The sequence below is a fragment of the Rhinoderma darwinii genome, chromosome 8, assembly GCF_050947455.1.
Source record: "Rhinoderma darwinii isolate aRhiDar2 chromosome 8, aRhiDar2.hap1, whole genome shotgun sequence".
Classification (NCBI taxonomy): domain Eukaryota; kingdom Metazoa; phylum Chordata; class Amphibia; order Anura; family Rhinodermatidae; genus Rhinoderma; species Rhinoderma darwinii.
Window position 1 is genome coordinate 105,271,431 of NC_134694.1, and position 18,923 is coordinate 105,290,353.

General features: G+C 42.5%; 1 protein-coding gene across 4 annotated transcripts in view; it reads right to left on the reverse strand.

The window, feature by feature from the left end:
- Positions 1–9,509: 9,509 nt before the first annotated feature.
- The window catches only part of LOC142659718 (cytochrome P450 2F1-like), a 34,242-nt gene continuing 24,828 nt past the window's right edge, over positions 9,510–18,923 (reverse strand). For all 4 annotated transcript variants that reach the window (XM_075836125.1, XM_075836129.1, XM_075836128.1 and 1 more), the window contains 5 exons: positions 14,792–14,968; positions 13,475–13,616; positions 11,577–11,764; positions 10,847–10,988; positions 9,510–9,800 (listed from right to left, as the gene is read on the reverse strand). In XM_075836125.1, the coding sequence (XP_075692240.1) occupies positions 9,619–9,800; positions 10,847–10,988; positions 11,577–11,764; positions 13,475–13,616; positions 14,792–14,968 (831 nt within the window). In that variant the 3' untranslated portion in view covers positions 9,510–9,618. The remainder of the gene's footprint in view (positions 9,801–10,846; positions 10,989–11,576; positions 11,765–13,474; positions 13,617–14,791; positions 14,969–18,923) is intronic.

Genomic DNA, 18,923 nt, shown 5'->3' on the forward strand with positions numbered 1-18,923 from the left:
AGACCACACAGGGGGGGGGGGGTGGGTGGTGTTGAAATGGTTAATAACGAGTGGGATAAATCTGTGTAGGGGCAAACAAAGATTGTAAGGAGGACAAGGTAGGATTGTCTCAACCATGCTTACAATGACTGGTTGAAAAAATATACTTCTGGGGATAATATATTGGATTGGATGGCGTGATTAAACATAGATTTTAATGTTTATTGAAACTACAGAATTTTTTTTTAAGGCTTTAGGTGGGAATAACCCTTTAATAGGCCGTAATGTGCAAATTTGGTTTCCAACATGGTGCCCTTCATTTCACATAAGTCCAACATGCAGGTCCAAAAAAAAGTATTCTGTTCTCCCTCCCTTATGGTCACTGTGCTTGAGAAGAAGTGTAACAGCCTTTGGTGCCCACCAACTGTATACAATAGGGTACAAGATGGATTTGATGGACATAATACGGAGTCTAGGTGGCCGGACCATTTGTCTGTATGAAATATGTTCAGGGATGTCATGTGTGGCACGGGATTCTACCTTATTCGCAATTATATATGTTACATAAGCGCACAATAATATTTGTATTATTATAGTGGAAATGTTGTTCCTTTGTCTATTTTTGATAATTTTTGTAATGCTATAGCTTATTGTTCATGCACTCAACATAAAGTACTTCACTATCTATTCATTGTGTCTATTTAATGATGGAAGTTTCACTATTTGGCTATGTTCACACGGGGTCTTTTGCCGAGTTTATTGACGCGGAAACCGCGTCGCAAAACTCGGCAGAAACTCCCCGAGAACGCCTCCCATTGATTTCAATGGGAGGCGTCGGCGTCTTTTTCCCGCGAGCAGTAAAACTGCCTCGCGGGAAAAAGAAGCGACATGCCCTATCTTCGGGCGCTTCCGCCTCCGACCTCCCATTGACTTCAATGGGAGGCAGGAGAAAGCGTGTTTTCTGCCCGCGGCGCTCAATGGCCGCGGGCGAAAAACGGCGCGATCATTGCTATTCACACGGAGTATTTTGGGGGAGGAATATCTGCCTCAAAATTCCGTTTGGAGCTTTGAGGCAGATATTCCTCCCCCAAAATACTCCGTGTGAACATAGCCTTAGTCTTAACTTTGTGCATCCATTGTACTTTTCACTGAGACAGAGGAGCATGTGAACGGCACATTGGGCCGTAACTCCAAACTGCGCGCTGCTGGCCACCTATATCACCAGTGCGGCTTTGGTTAGTGCTATATTAGAGATATCCATTGTACCTTCTTGGTCATCTTGTACCCCTATATACAATTTACAATTTGGGCTTTTTACTATTTACTGTTTTACTTTTTAACATTGTGCATGCATTGTACTTTTCGCTAAGGCCTCCTGCACACAACCGTATCTGTGAGCACGGTCCGAGATTACGGTATGGACAGGCAGCGGAGTGTCATCATGGTCCATGCACACACAAGTTGTGCTTTCATTTCAATGAGCCCAGACCACAATTGCGGACCGTATAATGACATGTCCTATTTTTTTTGTTCTCCGGCCATCGTGCAATGAACAGCCTGTGGAAACCAAGGTCGTGGGCATTGGCCCATGGGATAGCATGTGCTGTGTACTATCTGCAATTGCGGATCTGCAAAAGTATATGGCCACAAAACTATGGTCGTGTGCATAACGCTTAAGAAGGAGGAGCATGTGAACGCCACGATGGTCCGTAAGACTACCTATACCCATGGCCGGCCTCAGGGATGTGCGAGCTGTGCGAGCGCACAGGGCCCTGCCTCCTCCAAGCATGTAGGGGGTGCCACTGGGCTCTGCCTCTACTCTTTGCTATTTTCTTAGTTACACACACGGAGTAAATAAGAGCCGAGGAGCAGAGGAGGAAGCTCCGCCCACAGCCCGTGCTGCACGAAGCCTGTGATCCTGTAAGCATGGAGAGATCGTGAGTGTCCTTGTGTCTCTGTGTATTTCTGTGTGTGTGTACAGTATGAGTCTCTGTGTGTGTGTCTCTGTGTATACAGTATGTGTCTGTGTGTTTGTATGTGTATATGTTACAGTGTGTTTGTGTGTGTGTCTCTGTATGTGTCTCTGTATGTTCAATATGGGTCTGTGTTTGTATGTGTATATGTTACAGTGTGTGTGTCTCTGCATGCGTTTATATCTCTTTTTAAAAGTGTGTGTTCAATATTAAAGTAGAACAGATAAATCAAAGATATCTGTGCTGCCTCCTATATATCCTGCTGTCCCTATATAACCGGCTGCCCCCTATATATCATGCTGCCCCCTACATACCCTCCTGCCACTATATACCCTGCTACCCCTATATACCCTGCTGCCCCTTATATACTCTGCTGCCCCTTATATACCCTGCTGCCCCTTATATAACCTGATACCCCTTATATACTCTGCTGCCCTTATATATATATGCCCGTGTGTGTGTTTTGTATGTGTCTGTGGGTATAGTAATCATCTACAACATTATCTGTACTCAGAGTTATCACTGTGTTATCTGTGGTGTTAAATGGGACTGGAGGTATTGTCTACTACATTATCTGTACTTAGAGAGCTATCATTGTGTTATCTGTGGTGTTACATGGGACTGGGGGTAACGTCTACTACATTATCTGTACTTAGAGAGCTATCATTGTGTTATCTGTGGTGTTACATAGGACTGCAGGCAACATCTACTACATTATCTGTACTCAGTTATTGCTGTGTGTTATCTGTGGTGTTACACTTGGACTGCACATGAAATTTACGATATTATCTGTAGTGTGTGTGTGTGTGTGTGTGTGTGTATATTTACCTGTATGTATATATTCCAGATGTGTGTATGTACACTACTGTTCAAAAGTTTAGGGTCACTTAGAAATTTCCTTATTTTTGAAAGAAAAGCACAGTTTTTTTCAATGAAGATAACATTAAATTAATCAAAAATACACTGTATACATTGTTAATGTGCTAAATGACTATTCTAGCTGCAAACGTCTGGTTTTTAATGCAATATCTACATAGGTGTATAGAGGCCCATTTCCAGCAACCATCACTCCAGTGTTCTAATGGTACATTGTGTTTGCTAACTGTGTTAGAAGGCTAATGGATGATTAGAAAACACTTGAAAACCCTTGTGCAATTATGTTAGCACCGCTGTAAACAGTTTTGCTGTTTAGAGGAGCTATAAAACTGACCTTCCTTTGAGCTAGTTGAGAATCTTGAGCATTACATTTGTGGGTTCGATTAAACTCTCAAAATGGCTAGAAAAAGAGAGCTTTCATGTGAAACGTGACAGTCTATTCTTGTTCTTAGAAATGAAGGCTATTCCATGCGAGAAATTGCCAAGAAACTGAAGATTTCCTACAACGGTGTGTACTACTCCCTTCAGAGGACAGCACAAACAGGCTCTAACCAGAGTAGAAAGAGAAGTGGGAGGCCCCGCTGCACAACTGAGCAACAAGACAAGTACATTAGAGTCTCTAGTTTGAGAAATAGACGCCTCACAGGTCCTCAACTGGCAGCTTCATTAAATAGTACCCGTAAAACGCCAGTGTCAACGTCTACAGTGAAGAGGCGACTCCGGGATGCTGGCCTTCAGGGCAGAGTGGCAAAGAAAAAGCCATATCTTGGACTGGCTAATAAAAGGAAAAGATTAATATGGGCAAAAGCACACAGACATTGGACAGAGGAAGATTGGAAAAAAGTGTTATGGACAGACGAATCGAAGTTTGAGGTGTTTGGATCACACAGAAGAACATTTGTGAACCGCAGAACAACTGAAAAGATGCTGGAAGAGTGCCTGACGCCATCTGTCAAGCATGGTGGAGGTAATGTGATGGTCTGGGGTTGCTTTGGTGCTGGTAAAGTGGGAGATTTGTACAAGGTAAAAGGGATTTTGAATAAGGAAGGCTATCACTCCATTTTGCAACGCCATGCCATACCCTGTGGACAGCGCTTGATTGGAGCCAATTTCATCCTACAACAGGACAATGACCCAAAGCACCTCCAAATGATGCAAGAACTATTTAGGGAAGAAGCAGGCAGCTGGTATTCTATCTGTAATGGAGTGGCCAGCGCAGTCACCAGATCTCAACCCCATAGAGCTGTTGTGGGAGCAGCTTGACCGTATGGTACGCAAGAAGTGCCCATCAAGCCAATCCAACTTGTGGGAGGGGCTTCTGGAAGCATGGGGAGACATTTCTCCCGATTACCTCAGCAAATTAACAGCTAGAATGCCAAAGATCTGTCATGCTGTAATTGCTGTAAATGGAGCATTCTTTGACGAAAGCAAAGTTTGAAGGAGAAAATTATTATTTCAAATAAAAATCATTATTTCTAACCTTGTCAATGTCTTCTCTATATTTTCTAGTCATTTTGCAACTCATTTGATAAATATAAGTGTGAGTTTTCAGGGAAAACACAAAATTGTCTGGGTGACCCGAAACTTTTGAACGGTAGTGTATATTTTCCTAAATGTCTGTCTTCATGTATGTACGGTATATATGATCCAGCGTGTCTATATATGTGGTTAATTTTTGGTTTGTGTAGGGGGCGGCAATAGAGAGTCCCGCACAGAGCGCCATCCAACCTAAGGTCGGCCCTGCCTATACCACCAGTGTGGCTTTGGTTAATGCTACTTAGTTGCTTTTCTTGGGACTTTTTTTGGCCCCTTATACTTTGGCGCAATTGATAGTCCAGGCAGAGCTGCTTTGGACACTGTGAATGACAAGACATCTCCTACTGCAGTTTTTTTTCCCCGACTGTTTAAAAAAAATAAAAATAAAATGCCTCCTATTATCCCACTGTTGGTCTGAACTAAGGCCCTATTGTGTATTTTCAGAAACTATAAAAAAGGGTATATAGGGGTACACGATGATTAAAAAGGTACAATGAATCTCTACTGTATGGACTATGACGATTGAATACTGCAAATGTCTTCTTGTTAGGGAAATTAAAGGGTTCTAAAGCAGAGGGCACACAATTATGTGGTAGTAACATATGGTTATCACCCATGTGGTGCTCTATGGACATTACAACATGGGCATTGCTATGAAACGATTACCACATAACATTATCAGTCTGGCTTTACATTACCATACAGGCACTAGTGTATCTAGTATTTACTAAGTGGAATTGATGTGTGGACACTTCTTAATGCCACTATAATTTACCTATAATTATAAGGGCATTATAGTGTGGGTACCATTTTATTGCACTAACCAATTAAACTACTATATAGTAGTGATTTGGTGCTTATTTTGCTTAACTTATAAACTTGTTTCCACTAAATATTAGATGAGTTCTTCAAGTGAATTAAATAAAATAGTTTTTTTTGCAATTTACATAAATATTGATTATAGACAAAAGCGTAACTTTAAGCTCCGGTGCCCAAATACAAACCCACCATGTTTTTATTTTTATATTTTGTTCTCCGAGTTAATGAATCTATGAACCCTGACATCTATAGAAATAAGTCTATTTTGCTGAATGATAATAATGTCCTCATAACATGTCCTTCACATCATCCGTAGGGATCTGCCAATAGTCTTGGAGGTATCAGGAAAGTCTCTCAACATCTGCTGGGATCCAACAGGTTTGATTTTCTATTGTTTCCACTGGAGCTAAGAGGTTCTGCCGGTCACCTCTCCTCCATTGTGCTATTGAAATACAAACCATCTCCCAGCTGAATATGTATACGCTTGCATGTGTACAATATAATCTACGTATAAGCAAATATACTGTATACAGTGATAACGTCTGGATCTAAACCTGTAGGACAAGTTTTCTTTCTAGGTAAAAAAAAAAGCTGAGCTGGATGAATGATAAAACCTTTATTTTAAGGCAGTTTTACTAATTTTACATGCATGATATTTGACTATATATGACCGATACCTATGAATTTTGATATGTTCATCTTCCTTATGCCACCTGAAGAAAAGCCAGCTATTTTGTCTTAAAATTTAAATCTATTTAAAGCGTAATTGTGTGAAAATTGCATATGTTAGGTATTTTTTTTGTAAAATGTTTATTTCTTCTCTCAACTCTTCTTAAGTAGGCGGTCTCTTGGTGTGATGTCAGAGCTCTGCTGTGTGCTTGGACCAATCAGATGTCTCCCCCTCCTGCTCTTCCTCCCCTCTCACAGCATGCAGTTTAATATACACAATGAGGGAGAGACACTGCAGCTGCATCACCCTCCTCTCTATCTTTAAACTAGACAGTTTTTAGTGACAGGAGGTTTCTGAATATTTACAGAGAAAGGGAAATAAGACTGCTGGAAGATACCCTAATATGATACATTACAATGTTTCACATATTCACTTATATATTTTGTTTTCATTAATCAGTAATATAATGATAGGTATGCTTTGGATATATAACCAGAGGCGGATTGGCCACTGTAATTACTAGGCAGATTACCGGTGTGCTGCTCGTTTATAAGGCATAGTAGGCTGGCTGGCCCGCCCATCCCTCCTCTGTGTGCCGCTCACATTCATTGTGTATGTATCTTTTCTCCGCCTGGCCGGGCACACAAATGTCTTTGCCAGTGTCCGAGCATTGTGTGCGGCAGGCAGCCCTGGCGCTGCAGCGCACACAACGTCCAATTAAAAAAATACAACTCGTCCCGCAAAAAAAGAAGCCCTCATACAGCTAAGTTAGCAGAAAAATAAAAAAAGTTATGCCTTAAGACATGGTGACAAAAAAACAAATAATAAAAAAAAAGAAGTGTTTTTACTGTGTAAAAGTCATAAAACATAAAAAACAAAAACAAAAAAAAATAGATAAATGTGGTATCCCTGCAATCATAAAAACCCTCTGAATAAAGTGGTTATTTATACCACACGAAATGGCGTAAATTTAAGATGCAAAAAGGATGGCAAATAGGCATTTCCTATTCTCCCAGCAAAAAAGTTAAATAAATTATATGTACCCCGAAATGCTGCTACTAAAAAATACAACTTGTCCCGAAAAGTCCTTATACAGCTGTGTCTAGGAAAAAAAAAAAAGTTATAGCTCTTTGAATGAGACGTTGGAAAAACAAAAAAAAAAAAATTGCTTGGTCATGAAGGTTTAAAATATTTTCGGTATTAAGACATACCTCCCAACTTTTAAGAATCACAAAGTGGGAGAGCCGATTCAACTTTTAAGCCTTGGCTCTAATCCCGCCCATACACACCCAGTTCAGTCCACAGAGTATCATGCTCCCATACTGCCTTCCACACAGTATAATGCCCTCTAGCTGCTACCATACTGTATAATGCTTCCGCCATATAGTATAATGCCCCCATAGATGCACCCTACAGTATAAAGCCAACACAGACGCCCACACAAATGCCTTCATACAGTATAATGCCCACACAGATGCTCCCATGCAGTATAAGACCCACACAGATGTCCCCATGAAGTATAATGCCCAAACAAATTCCCCCATACAGCATAATGCCCCATAGCTGCCCCCCATAGCTACCCTCATACAGTATAATGCCCAAAACAGCATAATGCCCACACAGATGCCCCCCATAGCTACCCTCATACAGTATAATGCCCCCATACAGTATTCTGCCCACACAGTATAATGGCCTCTAGTTGCCACCATACAGTATAATGCCCTTTAGCTGCCACCATACAGTATAATGCCCCCATAGACACACCCATACAGTATAAAGCCAACACGATTCCTCCATACAGTGTAATGTCCACACAGATGCTCCCATGCAGTATAACGCCCAAACAAATTCCCCCATGCAGCATAATGCCGCCAAATAGTATAATACCCACACAGATGCCCCATACAGCATAATGCCCCATAGCTGCCACCATACAGCTTCCTCCATACAGTATAATGCCCCCATAGCTGTCCCATACAATATAATGCCCCCTTAGCTGCCCCCAGTGCCCATGTAGATCATGCCACCCCCGTGTAGCTATCCCTACACTCCTCCCCTGTAGATAGGTCCATTTGGACACCCTCTGGTAGCAGAATCTCCAGCCAGAGCGTGGGTCGGTGGTTTCCGCTCCTAGAGCGAACCCCTAACATCACTGTCCATATATGGACAGTGGCGTCAGGGGCTACTCCTGGAGCGGAATCCCCTGCCAGAGAGTTGTCGACGCTCTCCTCTGAACTAAGCCTGAAACAGGGAGCTGATGGTTTCTTGCGTCAGCATCGGGTTGAACTGTATCTGCGTCCTGAGGACATACCCCCGGCCACCCGGGACAGCGGGACACCGCCCGGAATCCGGGACTGTACCACTGTATCCAGATCATTTCAATAACCTAACAAAGCATCTTTTGTTTTTTATAAACATTTTGTAGCCCCAAAGTAGAGGTACAGAGGGCATTAAGAGGGTGGAACCTCTTTTCAGGGACAGGGGTGGAATACAAAAGTGCAGAAACATAGGTGTTTTAATATAACTAGAATCACCTCACCATAGGCTATTCTAGTCTTTGTAAAGGTAGACAAAGCAATGGGATCTATTTTGTCTCATGCAATAGCAAGGAATTCCCTGATACCAATTACCCCTTACATGTTAGCCCTGGGAACTTTCTGTTAAAGGATTAATCTGTGTTACTCACAAAACTGATGTGTGAGCACCACCCACTGGGGTGCTGTGTCAGCTCCTTGTTAATACCATGGAAAGGAAGAAAGCCTTGACCGTACATCACTATGCTATACTTGATCTATTGCGGATTGGCAAAATTAAAAAAACTTACGAACATGAGGATCTTAGTTTACAGTCTAAGCCATCTTGGCTCTGGGCCATGTCCCCCCCACAGACACAGCACCACCGACCACCAGGAGACGGAGAACAAAATAGGTAGAAACTTTTACGCAGTTTGGCCACACGGACTATAAGGAAAGGTGAGCTTCTTCCATCTGTTCACTTTTTTGTGGTGTTGTGTGGCGGTCAGTCTTGCTGTAGTGTTGTGTCTGTAGGGGGTCGTGGCCCAGAGCCCAGAGCCAAGGTGGCTTCGACTGGCAGCATGGGTGCTGTTGGTATCCTGGGTTGCCATGCGATACCGCACTTGATAGAGTAGGGACCCACTTTAAAGAGCTCGCCATGAAGTGACAAGTGGCTTATACAGTTCGTTCAAAATGTAAACTAAGAACCTCAGGTTTATAAATTTCGATCAAGTATAGCATAGTGGATGTGCGGTCCAGGTTTTCTTCTTTCCTATGGTATCAGCTACTTGTTAGTCTATTCTGCCTACTGCTCTGTTGCATTGGCCCTGTTACCAGTGCCATTCCCTGTGCATTAACATCGCAGCAGGCTCCGCCTACCAATGTATTTTTGCATTGACCCAACCAATGTGGATATGGCTCAAAATTTGTTGACCCTGAACTACTTGGGTTAGCCCCGCCTGCTGCCAATTTGGATCCACCCACAGCATGAGGCCACTTTTACATTTTTTCAGGGCCACTTTACCTTCTCAATCAGCCCCTCTGTGAAACCAAACCTGTTAGTCATCTGTCCATAGGCCAAAGAACCCCCTATGTTTGGTTTGTGTTCAGTCCTTTTGCAAATGCGTTAAATATTTAGATTCATTTTTCAATGGATAATACTTTATTTGATAAATCAGAGTTTTGTTTTAAAAAAAAAAAGATTGAATGACAAAGTTTAGCAATCATTCTTAGACTTTAAGAGACCTGGAGACTAACGGGGTATAATACAGCACTTGTACTTTGGAGGGACACTCCCAAGACCGGTCCCTGTAGGTCTGATATCTAATTCATCTTTTGCAACGGTCGGTTTAAAGGTGAAATTTTGCATCAAAGATGTGAAGAAGAGAAAGAGCTCCATCCGGGCCAGACTCTCCCCCAGACATATTCGCTTTCCTGGCCAGAGAAAGGGAGACATTATTAACAGATGGTACATTTTTAGCTTGTGTAGCCAGAAATAGAAATTAAAGGAACAATAAAACTAAGAGTCCTTAGAGTCGTGCTTCTCCCGCCCATACAGAATGATTGCATTCATAGGGAGCTGTCAATTTCATACGTGAAAACCTGTCAATCACGGTGTGTGGGCGGGAGAAGCAGGACTCACAGGCTTTCTCTATGAGTCCTTGGCATTTAATCAGCTTCTTATATGAAAATACTAAATCACATCATAGAAACCCCTATATATCCAAGCTCAGCATCTCTCTCTCTATCCTATATTACCCTCAGATAGAAGAGCTGTCAGATGCGTTTAAATGGAAAAAAATACACCTATTTGGCAGTCTGCAAGCTCTAGGTAAAATCAGGGGTGTAGCTTAGATAAAATGTTGGGCCTGAGCTTATTTGCCATCAAGCAGTATAGGATTTTTTTCTGCCTCCCAGACAAGTCTCACCGCTTTTCCTAAAAGTTTTGTCTCACATGCATTGGTGTGGAAGGAGCGGAAGATAAGATGGTTGCCTTCAGTAACCCACATAAAACCCCTTTTTTTAAGGGTTTGGATTGTAATATGGAATAGAACATGGCTAAGGAAGAGCAGGATACTACAGTTAGTAGTTGGTTATTTTTTAATTTATTGGTAGAGCTGACCTCGAATTGATTTCAGCAGGATCGACTGATGATCTCATGTGTATGGAGGTCTTGGACTGTCTCCCAATGTCAAATGTCAGGAAAAGAGGGATTAGGCATCCTTTTCTCTCACTATTGAAATACACATGTACCCCCGGACAAACAAGCCGACAGTTATATCATGTGTATGCACCGATTTAGGGATTTGCCTATTCTCAGTCTTGCTAAATGCACTGAATTCAGCTGAGGGAAGGTCTGCTCCCATCTCAATGTCTGTAAGAGCATTGCTCCAGTTTTAAACTATTCAAACTAATAATTTCTCATGACATTACAATGGATAGAGGCCAAGACATACAGAGAGCGAACAAGGTCTACTTACCAGCTCCAAAGGGCATGTGAGCATCATTCTTCTTAAAAAGACCTTTATCATCTAAAAAATTATTTGGGTTGAACTTGTTTGGTTCCGCATAATATTCCGGATCGTAATGAACAGAGGTCAGTAGTGGGGTGACATATGTGCCCTATAAGACGTATATAATGTATCAAGAAAGTTAACCTAGGTATGTCGTATAAAGGATATATCCTTTCTATAGACAGCACATAGCTCTTCGAGGAGAGTCCAATATACCAATATACTGTACCTTTTGTATTAATTTCTCACAGCCTTCAAAATCTCTGCTTCAGTCAGTGATAGGGATCCTTCATTGTTCACCTCCAGTGGATAAAAACATTCTGTCCTGGTCATGTGGTGATCACACAGGTGCACAACTTGTTACAGTTACAGCACAGTTATCCAAGCTGTGTCACGTAATGAGCCGTGCAGATTTTTATACAGTTAAAACAAGCAATGAAGATTCACATTCACTGACTGCAAGCAGAGATCTAGAAAAAACACGAGGAATTGATACAAAAAGTATAATGTAAAATTGTATAACTTTTTATTAGACATAAATAACTTATTTTCTGAAACCGAAATACACTTTTAATGGAAGATTAATGAATTTAAGGAGACAGGGAATCTTTTAAAAGTCTATTCTCCATTGATTTTCCAAATGCATCAGATGTATCATATTCAATCAAAAATAATCGTTTAATAGATGGTCACAAACCTTTGGGATGAAGAATCCTCTGAAAACTGTATCTTTTGATGTGCTGTGAGGAAGACTGACTGGTATAATATCACAGATTCTCATGAATTCATGGATAGTTGCCTCGGTATAGGGCATCTTATTCCGGTCTGCTATAGATGGGCTTCTATCTCGTCCCACAACACAGTCAATTTCCTTTTGAATTATCTCTGGACCAAGGTGAAGAAGAATGTTATCACATGATTGTATAATGGGATATGAGGGCCATATATATAGTTGGGTACATTGCTAAGTAATATAGACCCCCTTTGGAATCGTTGATATTTTATTTCTTGCTTCCTTTGTGCCACCCTCGAATACCATTTTGTGTTTTATATTCTCCCAAAGATTTGTGCTGAATTTTGTAATTTTTGAATATCTTTTTTTTTCTGAGAGAGCTTCACATCCACTGCCTAGACAGATGAAAAATGATACAATTCTGTCTGCCTGCAGCCACCACTAGTAGGAGCTTACGAGCTCACTATATACTAATAATACTTCAAAATCAATAATACTTAGGTATGCCATAAGCCCCTCCTAGTGGTGGATGAAGGTAGACATTATTTTATAATTTAACAAAGTGTACCCAACCTTTCTGGTGACACTTCAGATTAAGCGGTCATATGTGTACACATGAGGAATAACACTATTTCTGGCCATTATATGACTTGTACTCTGCATTTTCTTTGGCCGTTTTCCCCTCTGCAGGCTCTATTTCTAATTCTCAGTTTTCCATGAGCTAGTGGGCGGAACCTAACTGCCATCATGTCTGCCATACAGAGCACACATAGAGGTGAATCCTGCTTTCCTATCTCTATCACACACCTAGAAGTAGCAGCAGCAGCAGCATGGAGGACATTATACAACAGTAATGAGCAGTGTAGCTGTGAATCCAGCACTGGAGTGAGATATAACACTTACTAGAAGCTGCAGCAGCCTCTGTGTTTCTCTCACTTTGCTTCTGCTCCCTCCTCACTCCATAGACTTCTATGGGGAGCTGTAAACCGATCCCTCAGTGAGCTGATAAACAGTTTAATCTCTCAAGATAGATTTTAGCAGTAAATGGAGAATGATGAGTGAAGGAGGCAGGGGTAGAGGAAAAAGTGCCTGATAAGTGGCGAAAGAGGCATTTGTCTTTAATTAAGTTTGTTGAAGGATTAGTGACTGTTTAATGGCTTAGTGAAAAAAGCTGAAGTTTTCGAAAGATCTGACCCTATAAAGAATTTTGTATCTATCTTAATCACATTACATTATAGGTACACTTCCTGCCTTATACCACCATTATTAACTCCTTCACTATCCTAAACCACTTTGCTGTCTACCCCGAAACGACTCCTGACCTTAAAAATATTCAATATTAACCCAAAATCAATATAGACCACCATGGATAATGCATATCAATATTAACCACCAGAGATACGGGATATTAGCAAATAGGCCACAAGTAATTTTACACAACTATCACTGACCCCTAAACTACCCTATATAAAAATGTCTTTTAAAAAAAAAAAAAACAGCTAGCGGTTTGAAATAATAGTTTCATTTACTTTAGATACACAGTGGAAACAGTTTTTTCCCCACACGGTTTTCTCAAAACAAAAATTAATGTCTTGACTATGCAGAATGGCAGGACTCTGACCACTGTGATCATTGCTGATCACTAGAGCATCCCTAGGAAAGCATCATGCCACTTTGTGTCCTGTCCACTCCACCTTCTCCAACTGGCTGCAAGGCCATTGCTTATAGTGGGGTGACCAAATAACCTCCGGAGAAAGCTGAGCAGGAGACGAAGTGGCACTTGGTCTTCTTAGCGCCGCTTCCACTTTATTCTAGCTCCAGTTTACAATTAATAAAAGGCTAAATAGACAATTTGAATTCACCTGCTATCTCTGGATATTTCATAAGGATCAGGATTCCATACCGCAGAGTAGTACTGACAGTCTCAGTTCCACCAAAGACCAGATTTTGAATGGTTCTTGGCAAACTTTTTCTGTAGAAGGCAGTGTCTGGGTTATCCATTTCCTAAGCATATAAAACTATTACATTACCCGGAATTCACAGAAAATGAGTTTTGCTTCTTTTCTATAAAGGCTACAAAAATATGATTTTCTGTAGACACAAGGCTCAGACATGTATACAAGCCAGTGCTGAAAATGGGTCACACATTGCCATTTGGACAACAGTTTTCGATTGATATGACTGATTTCTAATCTCACTCTGCAAAAACCGTACTTTGTTTTTCCACGATGAAGAGATCTTTATGGATTTTTCAGTGACTGGAAAGTCCCCCATTTTGAACTCTCATCTATTAGCCAGAGTGCAGAGCGGCTACAATCTCTCCCAATGGAGGACCCAATGCATTACATGGACTTCCCAATGTCTTTAATAGAAATTGTGTGATTCTGGGGGGGACCCTTCTAACAAAAAGAGATTGTCCAAATATCTCCGTAGTTCTTAGCCCACCCCCACCCTCATAGGCCACCATGATGGCATTGTCACATTCCTCCCTGTCATCTGTGTTCTATTTATGGATGCAATCAGCATGATAAAGTAGACCAGAAAAGCCCCTTAGGGGTTTCCTATTATGAACATTTATGGCATGTCCACAGGATAGGTATGGGTTCCACATCTGTATCCTCAACAATTCGGAGAAAGGGGATCCCGTAACCCTGTTTGCCGATTCAGTCTGGCCGCTCTGTCCATAGAAGTCAATGGAGGCATTTGAAGAGTGCGGGAGTTATGTAAAGAGGAATGAAAGCAGCAAGTAGCGGGACCCCCATTCTCTACATAGAGGAGTCTCAGAGTTGAGATCCGAACCTATTAAGCATTTGTGGCAAATCCTGCGGATATGCCATAAATATACATGATGAGAATAACCTTTGGATAGGGTATTTGAAAATGGGTTTTCTAAACCAGAGAATAACCTTTATAATTCAACAGTTTAAGAAAATAAGTCATGATGAATAAATTCAAATCAGGGTCCTGGTTTTATGACTTTCTGGTCTTTCAACTTGATAACCATGAATATCTTTTTTTAAAAATGAAGAAACAAGATCTAGAAAATCTTCTTACATTATGATGAAATTATTATTATTATTATTATTATTATTATTATTATTATTATTATTATTATTATTATTATTATTATCTATAGATAGGTAATAGATTATCTTGATTTTAGCCTTGGATATTTTTACCTCCATCATCTTGATGAGAAAGCAGTCTATATAATCTCGAGGATTTTTTGGATCAAGTGTCTTCTCATGATGCTTGATAAATTCGTCTGAGATGTCATAGATATCTTGAAAATTTCTCTTTATTTTCTTATGTGGGCCTGGCACATATTCCATAAACTCTGGATACATGTTGTAGAGCTAAGACAAAAAATATATAGGTAAATTCTTCTTTTAGTGAAATTTTTCCCTTATTGCTGTCTGCACGTATCATGTATCTTAATCTTATGATGCTTGTGCCAATTGTGGAGAATCAAGAGCATTATGTGCCATAGAGACAGAATATGTGGTTGTTATGGGGCCCCTGGAGTGACCTTTAAAATGTGGACCAACCTGTAAAGGTTGGGGAGTACCTGCCTAAGGATGTAGTCTCCAAGCGCCACAATGTTAACAAATCTAGTGGAAAATATACTCAAGTGTTGCAAAAAAAATAATAAAAAATGGCATAGGTGTATTAGTACCTCCTGTTTCGGGTGTTTGTATTATAGCGCCACTATGTCTGGCACATGTGTGGGCACTGTAATCTATGTGCGGCTGGTACAATTTTATGGATAGTTTTATATCTGGAAATTTTGTGGATATTTTTTCAGTGCTCTTACTGGTACACGACTATATGGATACTGCAATGTAGAATATTTGCAAGGTGGCACCACTATACAGATGGCCCTAGTGTATGTTTCCCTAAAGTGTATGCAGTCTGCTCTGGGCACTACAATTTGGATCAATTCAGGGGCGTTATTGAATAACAGAGAATTTATATGCTTCCATGCTATTATGAGGCTACTTGATGTCATCTAGCCATTATTGTGGCTCCCAAAATTGCAGTTGTCAACCCCGGCTTTTCCACCCCAGAGTTCATTATATGTTCAACATTATATAAGGTCTTGTCCATAAATGAAACTTAACTATCTCTTGACCTGCCTAGGTAGAGTCGTGCGTTAACCTTAGATCATCCTATCCCCCCACCCCCATTTTAGTAAAGACACGTGACACCGAGGTTGGATGTGAAATGGCCACAGCAGCCGTTTATTAATTTCACAGTTTTATAAAAACAATTTAAATCCGAAACATTCGGATAACTAGTTAGGAATCCGCCATAGAATTCCTCCTAATAATTCACATGACCCAACATGGGTCAGAATCGTAAATAACAATTTAACGTTAACATTAACCCGAGCAGAGGAAGTCCTTGAAGCCCCTTCAGATGTTCCTTTTTAAGAACACACCGAATTAGCCATCTGCAAACCACCAATTACCTCCAGCCGTAAACCAGCTCGGAAGCACCGTTCACCTCTGCAGATGGCTCCAACCACTAGAAGTCCACTTCAAGGGGATAACACCCGATGAAGCCCTCAAGTGATATACCGACCACCAGAAGTCCACTTCAAGGGGATAACACCCGATGAAGCCCTCAAGTGATATACCGACCACTAGAAGTCCACTTCAAAGGGATAACACCCGATGAAGCCTTCAAGTGATATACCTTCTACCAGAAGACCACTTCAAAGGGATACCACCCGATGAAGTCTTCAACCATGTACCTTTTTTGGGGGACGCATACCCCCGATGCGACCCCCCCACCATTTTGTACTGACTGGCCTCAAGGACTCCCCCCGCCAGCTGCCATGACAACAGAACCTACTCCGGAAAAAAGAAAAACATGTTAAATAAGCACACAAATAAAACACAACGCTCATAGACGGACGTACATAAGACCTAAGGAGTAACAAAACCAAGGGCGGGAGGGTGGGAGCTTACTGTTCTTGTGTTACTCCTCCCGCTGCTTCCGGCTCAATGCCGAGAAACAGCGGGAAGCGCAGAACAGCCCCCCCGTCCCCCTTAACTCCTCCCCGTCCCTCCTCCAGCTCCTACCAACTCTCCCTCACCTAAGTAACCCTTTCCCTACCAGGACGGTCATGTCGGCCTCCCTTAATCCCTGCGGGCTGCGTCCAGCCTCTTCTTGACCTGCCTAGGTAGAGTCGTGCGTTAACCTTAGATCATCCTATCCCCCCACCCCCATTTTAGTAAAGACACGTGACACCGAGGTTGGATGTGAAATGGCCACAGCAGCCGTTTATTAATTTCACAGTTTTATAAAAACAATTTAAATCCGAAACATTCGGATAACTAGTTAGGAATCCGCCATAGAATTCCTCCTAATAATTCACATGACCCAACATGGGTCAGAATCGTAAATAACAATTTAACGTTAACATTAACCCGAGCAGAGGAAGTCCTTGAAGCCCCTTCAGATGTTCCTTTTTAAGAACACACCGAATTAGCCATCTGCAAACCACCAATTACCTCCAGCCGTAAACCAGCTCGGAAGCACCGTTCACCTCTGCAGATGGCTCCAACCACTAGAAGTCCACTTCAAGGGGATAACACCCGATGAAGCCCTCAAGTGATATACCGACCACCAGAAGTCCACTTCAAGGGGATAACACCCGATGAAGCCCTCAAGTGATATACCGACCACTAGAAGTCCACTTCAAAGGGATAACACCCGATGAAGCCTTCAAGTGATATACCTTCTACCAGAAGACCACTTCAAAGGGATACCACCCGATGAAGTCTTCAACCATGTACCTTTTTTGGGGGACGCATACCCCCGATGCGACCCCCCCACCATTTTGTACTGACTGGCCTCAAGGACTCCCCCCGCCACAGCGAAACAGGCCTTGACCACCTTAAGCCTGTGAGTTCCTCCACACCACCACCGCCCTTTCTATTCCTTCTGCTATCGCCAAGCTCCAAAGATCAATGCCAACCTCGGTCAGATGAACCCCGTCACTCCTCCAGAAATTCCCCACTCCTGACTCCAAATCCCTATGCCTCACGCAAATGCCCCCGTTTTTTGCCACAAAACGGGACACCGCCCGATTAACTTTAATGCGAGCCTTATTGACTCTCTCCACAGATCTAGCTAACCGCCAATGCTTTCTTGGGACTATGTCCGACCACACTATCACCAACTTGGGATAAGATACCCACAAACACAACATATCATGTTTGATATCCCGCACCAACTCACGAAAGGGGCGGACTCCTAAGTCATTCCCACCCACGTGCAACACTAAGACCTCCGGAACCCTATCAAGCCGAGCATATGTCTGGAATTCCGCCAACACCCTGCTCCACGACATACCTCTAAAACCCAGCCAATGCACAACCGCATCCTGTCGCGGAATGCGCAACTGGCGACCATTCGGGCGGACGTCCGCCCTCAAAGCCCCCCAGTGCACGTAAGAATGACCCATCAACCACACCAAACACGGAGGCGAATCTGAAACGGAAAAACAATTAGGCACCACCATATAACATTTGTATAGCGTTAACAGCAAAATTCATAACATATGGGGGCGGACATAGGACTTAAACCTGTTGGACTCCCAACGACCATTACGCCTCACCCCCTCATCATCCAACCCCCAGCGCCCCGCTTCTGTTGCTGCGCCAATCCTGAAGTAATGAGATGAATATGAGCCTGCCGCGACACCAACCGCCATCAAACATTTTTTAAATACAGCTCCAAACTGAAACCTGGACAAAAACGACCCGTCCACATGACGTAACAAAGGCAAATCTGGAGACCCCCTGTTTGGCGTAAAACCCCGCATGCACTCTACTGGGCACATAACCAACCCCGGGGCGCAACCCCTTCCAAGCCTGCGATACCAGAAATTCCTTCGATACATCCTGAAAGCCCCGCAACTTAAACCCAAACGCCACCGCAGATATGAACCGGTTCACCTTCGCCACTGACAACCCCGCCTCCCAGGCGTCCCCTAACCAGTACAAAAGTGCCACCAACCTGTCTCTATCCGTATTGACGTCACCCAACTCTCTTACCCACTCCTCCCACTGCCTCCAACAAGCAGCATGAGCACTCCACGTCGTGCGCGCCAAAGACCTTTGTACCAATTGTTCTACGGGACCGAGACCAGATCCCAAAGATGCTCCGGACAAGCCAAACCAAGACGTTCCGCTCCCGGTGCCAATTGCCGAAACCGGTCCCACTGCGAGCGAGAAAGAGCATCAGCGATACAATTCCGTACACCCGGGACATGCACCGCCACCACCCACGCGTTCAACG